The following is a 13,326-nucleotide window of genomic DNA, read 5'->3' on the forward strand; positions in this document are numbered from 1 at the left end:
TTTGCAAGAAACACATAGCGAAAACTAGTCTTTTGATCTTGCCGATGTTCCAATATTGGCGACAATGAGCACTAGAATGACAATATAAGACTACGCACAGTTACATAGGTACATGATCACTATCGAGTGTTACTGGAGCTCGAAACACATGTATATAGGGTTAGAAGCAGAAATGATGCAACCATATGTTCGATACAAGTGTACTAACACGTGGTAATCGACTGTACCAGAAACATAAAGATCCTACAAGTCGGAGGCTCTGTAGCTCGGATTCCAACATCTCTTATCCAACCCGGCGATTATGATAACTATCCATTATAAGCTCATAAATCTTCAAAATATTCGTCCAACTTTGAACAATCAACATCAAACCACGATACGACGTCGTGATAACAAGCCTATCATCAGCTACAACCGATATCAACATCAACATCGACATGAGGGTCACTATTATCACCATGTACACCGCCATCTTGCACAGAACCTCCAAATTACTCGCCAACAAATCCAAAGACAAGCTGAAACAAACGCGAACATAATTATACCACACCCATCCTAACGACCTAGCCTAGCACGACGTCAAAGCGGAACAACGGATAAACATTACCCAAAATCTAGAAGCGAAAACCCCCTACCTAAAACACCAAAGCACCATCGATCGCTCGTAAATACACATCCTACACAACCGTGCACCAAGAAACTCACGAACTTGCCAGTCTGAGATCCCCATAGGTTTAAACCACTTATTGCAATTTCGACAACGGCATTCTGGTATGGGATCTCCCGTCCGCTTGGTTCACAGGTACATGGGATTGGGATTATCAGGGTCATCGCGTAACACAGGTATGATGCTGAGATAGATATGACAGAGGTAATCTTACATTTGTTTGCATGAAGGTACTATATAGAGTAACTCTACATATGATCGATATGCATTCATAGACCGAGTCAAGAGCACGCGAATGAAGTATGCTGTGTTTGGAATGCCATGTTTTGCACGAGAAGTAGGCCGTGTGAGAGAATGATTTTGGGGGGTTACGGGTCACGGATACTTTATTTTGTGTTGCGGTTTTCATTAGAGGGGATTTTCTGGCTGTGTAGTTGGGGATGTCTGGGGTTTTTGGGAGACTCATAGAGGATTATGTATCTGAGGGTGTAACGTTTGATCCCCGAAGAGCCCGTAAAGAGTGTGCATGTTGGAAGTCCCGGATGAGGGTACGAGAAGGATAGTCGTGATTGCGGTTTTGTGGGACGTAGGACGTAGGAGTGAGCTGAAGTGGATGGTTTGGGGAAATAAAAATATGTTGATGATTAATTAGAGGCTGGCTGACTAAAGTCAAACATTGAAGTAAAGATACAATAGAAGATACATAGGTGAAGGTAGATATTCTTTCCTGACCTCTAGAAATCAAGGTATCATGTAGTTTCTAGAGAATGAATTCGAATAAAAGACACTATCTACAAATAAATACCCATTACTCCCGCAATCACCCTGTGTACCATAACCATACATTCACATTCCCTCCATGCGGTGCACCCCATCAATCTCACAGCCAAAGACCCAGGAACAAATGCTCGGAAATACAAAGTATTAAGTACAGTAGTAACATAGCAACCATGACATGACATTGCCAGACCTCGGACGAAATCCCTCAAAAGCTGTCTGTCGCACGTGGTATAACAATCATGTGATAGATAACACAACATTGCACGACCATGACCAGAAGGCCCTGGTGGTTGCCAAGGCAAGAAATCCACTTTCGTTTGGACAACCCGGCATGGCCGATATTTGGTATGTTTATAATGTATGCCTATGAAAGGATCAATTAGGTTTGATTAGAGGTGGGGTTTATTGAGAAGGCTTCTTCGATTCCTGAGTGCCTATAGCTATCTAGTACCGGTATCATCTTTCTGGCATATTATGTATCATATGTTATCTATCCTGAAAGATACAGTATATAGAGAGGAAAACAATCTCTAAGCGATAAAACTTACAACTTGATGTAATCAATGATGGAAAGCAAACCGCTACCAAACAAAACGCTGTTTGTAAGATCTTACCATCTACCCTATCTACAGCAACCCTCCATCAATTCGCTCAATCGTTCGATCGTTCGTCCATCCAATCTTCATTTGCTCGTTTGCGCATTCATTCTATACATACTCTATACATGGCTGGCATCACGATTGGACTAAAAAGGCACGGGCGGCAAAATAATCTATTCTCACCAGCACCAGGAGAGTCTCGACCTTTTGCGAATAGTTCCAATTGACACGTTGATATAATTTAATTTTAATTTTTCCTCTTCTATCTAGGTAGGTAGGTAAGTAAGTCCCTAGATACCTACCTAAAGATATCAAATCTTTCCCATGCCAACGGTGAATTATGAAGTTATGAATTTATGAAGCCCTCTTTTCATTTCCCCAGAGGCATCAAAGTTCAATCATAACAAAATATCTCTTCCCTTTCTTCGAAAAAATAGGGCATCGCCATCCAATTATCATCTTCTGAAGCCTACACATACATACATAGATGGGCAGAAACTAATGAATTTCTACATGCAAGGGAGGGAAGGATGCCTTGGTGAGATGAGATGCATATGGGATTTTTCTTATTATTAGAATGTTATGACGCAATTTGCACATCCTTATTGGATTGATGGTTGATGAAGCTGCATGAGTATTGGTGCTGCATGCTTAATCTGAGGGCTTGGATGCATTTATAGACGGTTTGGAAAAAATAGCTTGGAGATGGGAAATTGGAGAGGCGGTGATGGATGGATAGAATTGATATGTTTACATGAGGTCAGTACAGTTGGGTGTTGAGGTACAGATACCCAGACGGCACGATATGAATTACTTGAATACACAACGGCGATGAGGAACGGCTTAAATTGTTGCGTTAATATCGTTAATTACGGTTTCATCTGATATGTTCTAATGGGAACATATTAGTCGTTATAGTCTGATAGTAAGTTTAGATGAAAAACCATAGACTCATCCCAATTGGCAAAAAAAGTAAACTCAATCGAAATGTCAAAGACACGAATATAACGCGTATTATACCAAACGCGACTTTCTCCAAACCTACTACTGGAATAACCAAGGTATTTTCTTCTCCATAAAAACCGAGGTGCGAAAATTAGCAATTCCCATTAATAATATCCACAAGTGGCTTTCCTAGATGCAAGCAAGGTAAATCTCTACATATCAATAACACGGAGTACAGTATATCGCCGAAGCCCCATTTCCTATTCCGTACGATCCACGGATCTCGATATCTTTTTTTTCGATTCCGCTATAAAATCTATGGTACGAATATTAATAGGTGCGCTTTGTACCAAAACCAGCTGTGATGCATGTGTCTGTGGCTGCAGATAATTGATGAGTATGGAGCTACCAAAAAGAAGGCTATCCAGTAATTTTTCTATGATATTTATATTTATATTTATATTTTTGGGGGATTCAAGGGGAAAATCTTTGGATAGATATTGTGATTTTTCTGAGGAAGCTTGTTTCTCGGAGACTTATCCACTGAACAGTGAAAACAGAGTTTTGATGGAGTCGGATAGATTTCCGTGGCGTGCGTGCGGTCGTAATTTGGGAAAGGATGATGGATGATGGATGTTATGTAGGTATGAGTTGTCAGTTGTCAAATTCCGGAGAAAGGGAGAGAGGTGGAAGGGGAGACCTAGCTCGGCGGCAAAAGTATACATGGGACTTTTTGGGTATGTAGGGACTTTGGCACTTTTCCGATGTGTGAGCACTGTGAGGTGCCGTTTTGAGTATCAAGTACATATCTTCAGAGCTTGTGTTTCTTTGTATGAATGGATTATATGAATGATTGATGTTGCAGGAAGCAGGAAGCAACTCGGTCTGTTGTAGGAATGAATACCATGTTGGAAGGAAGAAGCGTGCAGTCGGTTGTAAGGAAATGTCTCGCCATCTTGCAAGGTACAGCATTCTAAGCCGCACTTGTTTGTCATATTCTTGAATCTTAGCCTTATCCTCGTTTTATCTCCGCTAGAATGCGTAGAAGTAAACGAAAGGCTGGCTCCCTTCCATCATTTCTCACCTAGCATATTGTCAATGCGTGCCCGCCGTTGAGGACAATAGTATTATTCAGATAGTCGGGCTTTGACCGGTTATGTTCTTTCTTCCCGGCACAAAAACAATGTAGACGAGAGATCGAAGATTACAAGATAAAGCTATCCGTTGAAACTTAAGCTACCAGGTCTCCTGTTTGACATCAATCGAAAAGCCATCAGCTGAAAAGCCCGGCGCATTACTCTATTCGCTCGTACTTCCTAGAATGAATCTTGGTTCGAAGATGGCGACATGCAAGCAGGGACAGGGTTGGTGAGAAGGCTGTACGGCGATGGGATCTTTTGCATGTATACTCCTTGATTGGACAATCAAACATGCGAGTCTATCAACAATGACGGGGAAGATGCTTTCTGGGGTGCCAGTAAACAAATGATATCTAGTGATTCGTTTGTTTTGCTTTTCTTTTGGGTATGGGATACATCATCATCGTAAAAGAATCCTCCCATGCGATGCGATGCATCAAGCAAGCAATCAAGCAAAGTTCCCGTTTCCAAATCCTCAAATTTATAGCCTGTATACAGTATCTCGCATCAAACAAAATGGTATGATGGATACCTAGGTACTATGTTCTACACCCGGTGATTACTCCGATCATTTTTTTGCCTCCCCCTCATTGCTCAATGCACAAGCCGATGTCATGATGATCACAACCCCTCACGCGAAGAGGGGTTGGGGTTTTGGCTACCTTGAAGCCCGTGCGTGCGTACAATTCCCATCTACCCAGTGGATCTAAAGCAACTAAAATATTTAGCTTGTAATCTGTACAGCATCCAGTATCAGTTATACAGCCATCCGTAATCCGTTAAAAAGGGTTTGGCGAATAGAAACGGCTTTGAGCCTTGTATTCGGAAAATCATAACAATACAATAGAAAGTCATCACATTCATTGAAGTCATCATATTCGGAAGATGTTTACTTTTTACACGACAGCCCATTTCGCGAGGATAGCGATTCATACCATTGTATTCCCGCCATTGATTGATTGTCAATAATAAGACTTTAATGATTCAATTATCCCAAAAGAGCCTTGTCGAATGGTCATATCGAAAAGCCCGTAAGCTGGCTGCATGGCGGCGGAAAATGATTTAGTCGGCATCTGAAACAGGCATACTTTGTACTATCAATCACGTCTTCTTCCATGCTTCCCGCGAAACATATGGGATTGGTTGCACAGTGGTGGTACGAATTGGAGTGTTATATAAAAGACTTCGGATGAATAGATATTCATAAATATACGGACGCTGACCGCAATATATAGAGCATGCGCCTGGGAAACAGAATGCAGTATCATAACTTCATGATCTTGGCGAAGGAAGATCTCTTACATTTGTGATACCTCAACCTAGATAGATGTAAACTTGTTACTTTCATGAATTTAGTATATCGAGAAAGGAGAGAAAATTGCAAAATGCATTGGATGCTAGAAGTGGTCTCCAAGATCTCGTTGACTCGTGAACTAGATCTGTACCATTGATAATCCGGTAACCCCAGAATATCACTCGCTTGTTTCAGGATGTAAACATGGTCGAAAACTAAAGGCGAATATTATCTTTCGTCTTGCAAACTGACGGGCCTGCATAATGTTTGTGTTGTGAGATGTTTTTGATGCTGTCAAGGTTTCAAGATATCGATATTTTCAATGCTTTATGATATCTGATGGAAAATCCATTATTAGTTTCTGTCGGCAGCCTTGAGAAGTATCGCAACCTTCGACGTCTATGGACTTTGACTGGAGGTTAAGTACATCTGCGAATGTCTCTTCAACAATTGTAATAGTCTCATCTCATTAGGAACTTCTCCTGTATTCTTGTCTAGATAACCGGGTGACGAAGCTAAATTCACTGGATAGGTACAGACGCTTAGAATCGTATGGACGACCTAGTTTTGCGTTTGACGTTCTTTCGGGACGGTGAAGAGTGAACTTGGGTGCGCAAGTGAGATCAATCGGAGGAGAGTATTCGTATGGTTGCATGTTTTTTGACAGTGAATATAATGTAAAAATGAGCTAAAAGATAAGTATCCCTTTCTTCCGTATGAAATGTGAGATCGGACGGGTATGTGTATGGGTGGATAAATGATGGAACTTTCTTATCCCAGTTTTTGGATCTCGTCGTTATGGTCAACGCTTCATGAACCATACGAACCATATAATAAAGAAATGATATATACTAGGTAGGTACTAGGTACTAGTATCTCCAGCTCAAATTTGAAGCTTGGATGAGTAGCCACGAGTCCACAACCAATGATCAGGTACTTTTATTTTCATTCATACCTTTGGACAAGATACAGGGAAAGACCTCCTACTTAAATAAACGCGGGTCGATGGCACTTGAACCAATAGGACCAAGGTAAATAAGTGGATCACGCAATTCACACTTTTTAATAAATCACAATGCTTGTCAGTGTGCAATGAAGAATCCACTCTCTAGGGATGAGACCCATAATTATGATTTAACCTTGGCGGAATCTAGAAAGACTATTTATCTTAGTAGTACGGGTAAGGAAAAGGTATAGTCGCTGTAGTGTAAGGTTTAATTTATGTATTTCGACCAGCCATCCAATTGAATGAATGAGATGATACTTTTCCATTTTTGACTTAACTCCCGGATATCCATCTATTCCAAAAACGCTTTTAGATGGCAGATATTATTTACCTTTAAAATTCAACGAACCAAAAGCCTTTCGCATACCGCATACCGCATAGCATACACACATACCGCAAACCACAAGCCGCGAACCTCGAACTGCTGGGTAGCTGGTAACTTGAACCTTTCTTCCTGTGCCTACCTAGCTTACCTAGCATACTTCTTTTGAAAAGCCCATCATTTTACTTCAGCTTCCCACCCATTCCATTCAACGCGGGGGGGAAGTAAGTTCATTCATACATTCTAATTTACATCCATACATTCAAACATTCAAACTTACATCCATCCATTCAATCTCTCCCTCCTCCTCACGACTTCTGTGCGTTTGTAACTTTTACCATCCTGTATCACACACTCTTTTTTATTACTACTACCACTGCCAATCCCACTAGGTACTACTACTTCACAATACAAACCACCACACATATTTTCAGAACATTCAATTCAACTACTCCATATTCAATTTTTTCAATCCAAATTCAATTCTTTCCCTTTTAACGTATCATTCGAGAAAAGCAAAAAGAATTCGTACTATATTACCTTACATTTTACCCCTTCGAACCAAAAGAAAAAAAAAGGCCTTCACAATTACTATTCCTCTCAAAACATTGAAAAAGAAAGAACTTCTATCATCTGAACTTTTTAGTGTTTATTTACTTACCGTTGACCTGGGTGTTTTGGAGCAATTCCACCCCCCCCAAACCCAATTCCTTCTGAAGAACTCTCCACACACACCTGCGACCACACCCTCTTTTACTTTCAACCTCCCTCACCACCCAAAACGAGAAATTCCGCTTGGTATGGAATCCTTACGATGCTCATGAGGTTCTTGACGATTACGACTTTTCCTCCGTTACTTCTTCTCCTTCTTGGTAGTGGTGTAAGTAATAGTGAAAGATGAAGACCATTCCCAGTGTAAGTCCCATCTACATTCTTGAATTTAATGATATCTTATGCTTCCTCGCTCGACTTCAGCCATTGCTCTCCCTGCATAAGTCTCGACATCCTTACAACGCTTCTTCACCCCCTCGAAGTTATAATCGTCAACTAATAATTATTTCTCCTTTTTATAGCTTGTTGCTTCAAGTACCGTTGGTGTCGCAGCTGCTGGCCTGGCATTGGGAAGACAAGACCATTCGACTCCTCCCTCTCGCACTTCTTCGAAGAAAAGGAAACCTATAGATATTGTTACAAATGTGGACGATTCTTCTAATTTAGGTACACCGTCTACCGTTTCAAGGCCCCCTACGAGTTCTACCATGGCTACTCCAGAAAGTCGCAATACTTCTGATGCGACCGGTTCCTCATCTACCCCTACCTCCCAAACCTTGACAGCATTCCTGCGACGTCCCTCAAATGCGAGACTCGACTCCCCCACAACATCGCAAAACGGCGCTGCGCGAAGATGGTCACTTCTCCGATCGGGGGATGGGCACAATGAGGTTTCGGGGGAAGAAGTTGTTAGAGATTCTGCCTCGTCTCGCGGCTCCTGGATTCGGAAGTTATCTCTACCAATATCGGGAAATAGTAGTCCTAGATCAAGTATTGCACCAGAATCGCCTTCTCTTACATTCTCCCATGGATCCGCGGCACCTATACTGTCATCCCCTCGAGACAGTCCGACACAACAACCTCCGAACAAACTGGTAAAGAGGCAAACATCAGAAAGGAATCGCAGTGGAACAGTTTCGAGTGGGTCAAAGTCGCAGGTACCGACCTTACGGAGACCAGCTACCAGTCATCAGCGTTCGGTTACGCTGCAGCAGCGATTCATAGAAGATGCTCCAGGAACGAATACACAAGCGCGTCCCACTGCCCCAAGGCGGTCAACGGTATCCACACAAGGTACGCCATTAAGGAAATTCACTGAATCACCGCGCAGCTCATGGCGGATGTATTTCAAGTCTCGACCAACCAAATTTTCCTATGAAAGATCCACCGGGAGATCAGGAGATGGGAATGTGCATAACTTTCTCTGGACCTCAAAACGAGTTATGCCAGATCATACAGTTAGACCGACTTTGGTAAAACCATACCTAATCACTGTGTCGACCGAAGAAATGGAAGGGTATTACGACGAAGAAGGCGTTCCTTGTGATGAGCCAATTGATCAGAATACCATGGAAGAACCTCCAAGCTCACCTCTGGAAGACGAAGACGATTTGGAAGATCATAAACCCTTAAGGCGGTCACTGTCTATGCACTTCAGCTCACCACCGACATGGATATCTAGGGCAGGAAGTTTGAGGAATAAAAAACGAAGTACAGAGACTACACAGGCTGGCAGGCGCCATGTCTCTGCACCTCTACCATTGAATACAGGAAGGCTGTCTGTTTCTGCAAATGGTCCAACCGAATACCATTCTCGCCCAGCCATGGATCAAATGGTTTTTCAGAGAGAGCCTCGCTCTTCAATCGAAGATTTTTCTCCGGTATCGCCAACGGATCCTTTTACCCATTTAAATTACGCTCCACGAAGAAACACATCGTCGCCATTGCCACCTCTCAATCGGCTATCAACTTTTAACCTCGATCTGGCTCATTTGGGCATGTCATCGCCCTCATCGTCAGCCCCGCTTCGAAGTCCTAGTTCACCTCTACCAATGTCTAAGACTGCTGCAACCTCTTTTTCTTCTGCGGTTCTTGGATCAACAAATTGTTCATCGCCATATTACGGTACCTTGAGTTCGAAACATGGCATTTCAGAATTGGGAGATAGAGCGTCGACTTTGATTGGTTCGGACAATGAGATGAGGGGGTTCGCTTCTGGTGAAGATGAAGATATTGATTTCCAAAGTGAGACAGTGTATGATTCACTTAGGTCGGGTGCCACAAGCAGTTTACGTTCACAAAATACGCCTCTGGACTCAATGTTTGACGAGTCACCTCCGATTAACGCAAGTGTCAACGGACATGCGAAGACAAAGAGACTTTCAATTCACGATCTGATGGCCAATGGAGCCTTTGGTGAGGTTGAACACCGTATTATTGAGGAAGATGAAAGCCAAGCAACGCCGGTAAAAGTTACAAAGGTTTCTGTCGAGGTGGCCATGAACAAATCGGCACGTTTTGTAGATGCAGGTGAGACTATTCCTGCCTCCCCACCGAGTTTTTCTATCGCTTCAAAAGAACTCGCCACACTTACCTTGGATAACGATGATGAGGATGAGGATTGGACTCGGGATGAAGTCAACGAAAACATGGAAGCTGGAAACCAGCTTTCACCACCCAATGGCTTGGGAGGTCGTCGGGTCAGTCCAATAACCCAGGGAGCACTTGTAGAAGCCACCTATAGTGATTCCACGAACGGTAATCATTATGCTGAACGACCCAAGAGCAATTTATTCGACTGGTCTGAACCATGTACATCGGAGAAAGATCTACTGGGAAGTTTCTCTCGACCTAGGACAGCACATGTGAAACATATTGCTCTCAATGGACGAGGTGGACGAACTGTTGGGCGGAAAGGCCCCACACCATTGCATATTAGGAGTCAAAGTGTTCCTGTAGTTCCTGATCTCAACAATCAGCGCGACCACACGAAATTGACACCAAAATTTGGTACGTGGGGTTTGGGTGCGAAAGGGGTTAGTGAGGACTGGGATAACGATTTCGACTTCGAATCTAATGATGAAGGTGGCCTTGAGGACGGTAATGATAATATCGAGAACAGTGTCATGTTCGTACCTCCAGCAATCCAAGCAAGCCAGGCCAATGTCGTTGGCCATGTTGGCCAGATTCGAGAAGTCTGCTTACTCGTCGAGGATCTCAAGAGGTTACGTCTTTTGGCTCGGGATAAGGACTTGATAAATGGACCATCGGCACAGTTGTGGAAGGAAGCTGAAGGAATTATTGCCCTAGCTGTGCCAGACGAAGAGGATCCTACTTTATCACCTCCCCATTCCCCTATATCTATCTCCGTCAGTCACGGCTTTAACGAAAAATTCATCGATCGTGGCCCGGGCAACGACGATGTCGCTACCCCAGATGTACCCATGGAGGTTTTGAACCGCTTTGGGAAACCATCCGGACACGTTTATGACGGTAGTACTGTTCGAAGACGTTCGGTATTTTCACCCGATGATGATATCTTTGGAGCTGGGACTGTCATTCATAACCCTCCCACCAGAGATGGTTTGCGTCCTCCGTTGGCTCCTATTCGTTCTTCAAGTGCAAAGACCGCGGCTGAGGTTGCTCGGACGGTCATGGAAACGATGCATCAGCATCGCTCTACTTCGGATCCTTGGCTATCAGAAATGGCTGAGCAATCTTCAAACAAAATGCCGTTTGACACAACCAGTCTACGTGACTTGGTTCATCGTGCCTCTGTTTTGAGTCGAAAACTGGCCGACATCGTTCGCGAAACCGACGGTACTATCCAAAGTCCAGTGTCTACACCCCATCGCGAGTCCAGCCCGGCCTTCACTCGCGTATTCACAGACCCAATGTCGTCTCCTCCAAAACACCTTCCTCGAAGTCATAGCAACAACTCTATGCTGAGCGGCTCAATTGATTCTTCACCAACAAGAAGTTTGGGTCAGCGGATGCATATGATGACTGTTGTTTAACACATACCGTTCCATCACATAAAATAAGTGTTTCAATTAGAAGAATCCTTCACGCCGACACGACTTCTTGTACATACACAGGGTCGATTAATACTGGTCTTAATTTCATTTCTGCATAGCGACGGGTTCAAGCTTCCATAAAACGTTCTATTACTCACATTTTTCCTTGCTAATGGCATACATTTCCTGTATCTTTTTGCCAACCAGGGAAATGCTCCTTCTAATGGCACGCTCCTTTCATACCACAGTATTCATCAATAAGCATATGTCATTTTAGTATGAATGCATTGAAGACATAAATTCTACGACGAATCAAAATATCATAATGTTTTTCTTTTACTCTTTTTGCTGCATCTACAAATGCATCAACGGATTCTCACAAATATCCACATCAACACATCAACACGAAAATCCGAATGGATCGCCAGGAAGTGAGCCAAATTCTCGTTCCAAGGTTTCTGTGGAATGTCTTTTTCTCTCACTTCTTGGGTCTTTTCTCTAATTATCCTTCTACTTCACTTCCACCCCTAATTTTCGGCGATAAACATCAAATGGACAAACACAGCAGTGTACCTTTGGCGGCGTTAAGGATACAGATAAGAGAGTTGGTGACCCTGTATGAACATGTTATATCATTGTACGAAATGATGAGGAAGATCAGATGAGATGAGAAGAGTTGGGTGGCTCTTTCTGAAGCAGGCTTTGTTTGAGTCAGGGGTTTTCATTTCTTTACGTCTTTTTTATTTCTTTTATTGCGAGGAATTTGTATGCATTGCAAGTCTTCGATAGTTATGGTTCTTGGTATTTGAGATAGCAGCAAAAAGCGGGGAGTTCAGGCATCTTTTTTACTCTTTTGCTTTGTGGAATTGGAAAGGAATTGTGGGAGCTATGGGTGGGCGTTGAAGATTGAATAGGGAATCAGAGTGTGTGGATATTGGGTAGTAAAGTAGGCATTGTGACAAGGGCAAGAAGGACTGGGCATGAGGTATTTGTTAAACCCATGATGTATATGTTCTATGCATGTTGAGAGATCGGAAATAAAAGGAACCTTAGGGAAAATCACAAAAGGGGATTAGAGGGAAATGAAACAGATATCTGTGAGCATAAAAGGAATAGGATGAGAAAGAGTATCAAATATATTAAAGCTCTAAAGTGGCTTACTGAAGCCGTTTATATGAGATTTTATGAGTTGATTTGTGAGATACTCGTGTGTGGTAATAGTACTTAGTAGTAGATATAACCATTCATATGTGAGTCTGTGTCTACCCTCACTTTCACCCTATAAGCAAAACCTTCAAAATCTCCGACAGTATCGTTAAGATACTAACTATCATCAGTTTCTATAAATTCATCTTCAGCAATACACTCATTTCCTTTCTTCGTCTTTATAATCAGTTTATAATATTTATTAAATATATTTATCTACTAAGTAGATAGATATCTCGTTCAATCTTATTTTAATCCTTGATATAATTAATATTATTAAATTTTAAATTAATTGTTTTATTTATATTTATATCTATTTTAAACGATATTGATGTAATTAAATCTTATTCGATGTATGGAGTCAGAGAGTTAGAGAGTTGGGGAGTTAGTGCTGGATGGGGAGAGTTTGAGATTGTGGGATTGTGGTTGTGAGGTGGTGGTGATGGTGAGGTTGTGGTGGTGGTGATGGTGAGGTTGTGGTGGTGGTGGTGGATTTGATTTATGATTTTTGAAGAGAGGTGGGGGTTCGCCGTGCGAGTTTGACAATTTATGTATACAGAAGATTATTGTTTGAGGTTTTATTAATGGTATAAGTATAATTATTCACTTGAGGGTGTAGATCTTCCCCAGGGGGGTTAAAGATCTATGTTCTTTGATTCGCAATAGATAGATAGATCTAGAAGGGTGGCGATTTGTGAAAAGGGAGTATAATATGCGGCTATAGGTAGGTAGATATATATCTGAGATGGGGTAGATGTGGTGGTGGTGGGTTAGTTTTTGAGAGTGTTTTTTTTTATGGG

General features: G+C 42.3%; 5 protein-coding genes across 5 annotated transcripts; 2 read left to right on the forward strand and 3 right to left on the reverse strand.

Moving 5' to 3' along the window:
- Nucleotides 1–323: 323 nt before the first annotated feature.
- SS1G_04640 (predicted protein) lies at nt 324–831 on the reverse strand (the record flags this gene model as incomplete). Its single annotated transcript, XM_001594782.1, has 2 exons — nt 324–398; nt 706–831. The coding sequence occupies 2 exons, from the start codon at nt 829–831 to the stop codon at nt 324–326; spliced, it is 201 nt and encodes a 66-aa protein (XP_001594832.1).
- Nucleotides 832–4,438: 3,607 nt separating this feature from the next.
- SS1G_04641 (predicted protein) lies at nt 4,439–5,562 on the forward strand (the record flags this gene model as incomplete). Its single annotated transcript, XM_001594783.1, has 3 exons — nt 4,439–4,468; nt 4,667–4,806; nt 5,487–5,562. 3 exons carry the CDS (start codon nt 4,439–4,441, stop codon nt 5,560–5,562), a joined length of 246 nt encoding a protein of 81 aa, XP_001594833.1.
- Nucleotides 5,563–7,028: 1,466 nt separating this feature from the next.
- On the reverse strand, nt 7,029–7,178 carry SS1G_04642 (predicted protein; the record flags this gene model as incomplete). Its single annotated transcript, XM_001594784.1, has 1 exon — nt 7,029–7,178. The coding sequence occupies one exon, from the start codon at nt 7,176–7,178 to the stop codon at nt 7,029–7,031; it is 150 nt and encodes a 49-aa protein (XP_001594834.1).
- A 333-nt stretch (nt 7,179–7,511) lies between these two features.
- Nucleotides 7,512–9,129, reverse strand: SS1G_04643 (hypothetical protein; the record flags this gene model as incomplete). Its single annotated transcript, XM_001594785.1, has 3 exons — nt 7,512–7,685; nt 7,945–8,483; nt 8,967–9,129. The coding sequence occupies 3 exons, from the start codon at nt 9,127–9,129 to the stop codon at nt 7,512–7,514; spliced, it is 876 nt and encodes a 291-aa protein (XP_001594835.1).
- A 493-nt stretch (nt 9,130–9,622) lies between these two features.
- On the forward strand, nt 9,623–11,320 carry SS1G_04644 (hypothetical protein; the record flags this gene model as incomplete). The annotated part of the gene is made up of 1 exon (XM_001594786.1): nt 9,623–11,320. The coding sequence occupies one exon, from the start codon at nt 9,623–9,625 to the stop codon at nt 11,318–11,320; it is 1,698 nt and encodes a 565-aa protein (XP_001594836.1).
- Nucleotides 11,321–13,326: the final 2,006 nt, after the last annotated feature.

This window comes from Sclerotinia sclerotiorum, genomic scaffold, assembly GCF_000146945.2.
Source record: "Sclerotinia sclerotiorum 1980 UF-70 scaffold_5 genomic scaffold, whole genome shotgun sequence".
NCBI classification, from domain to species: domain Eukaryota; kingdom Fungi; phylum Ascomycota; class Leotiomycetes; order Helotiales; family Sclerotiniaceae; genus Sclerotinia; species Sclerotinia sclerotiorum.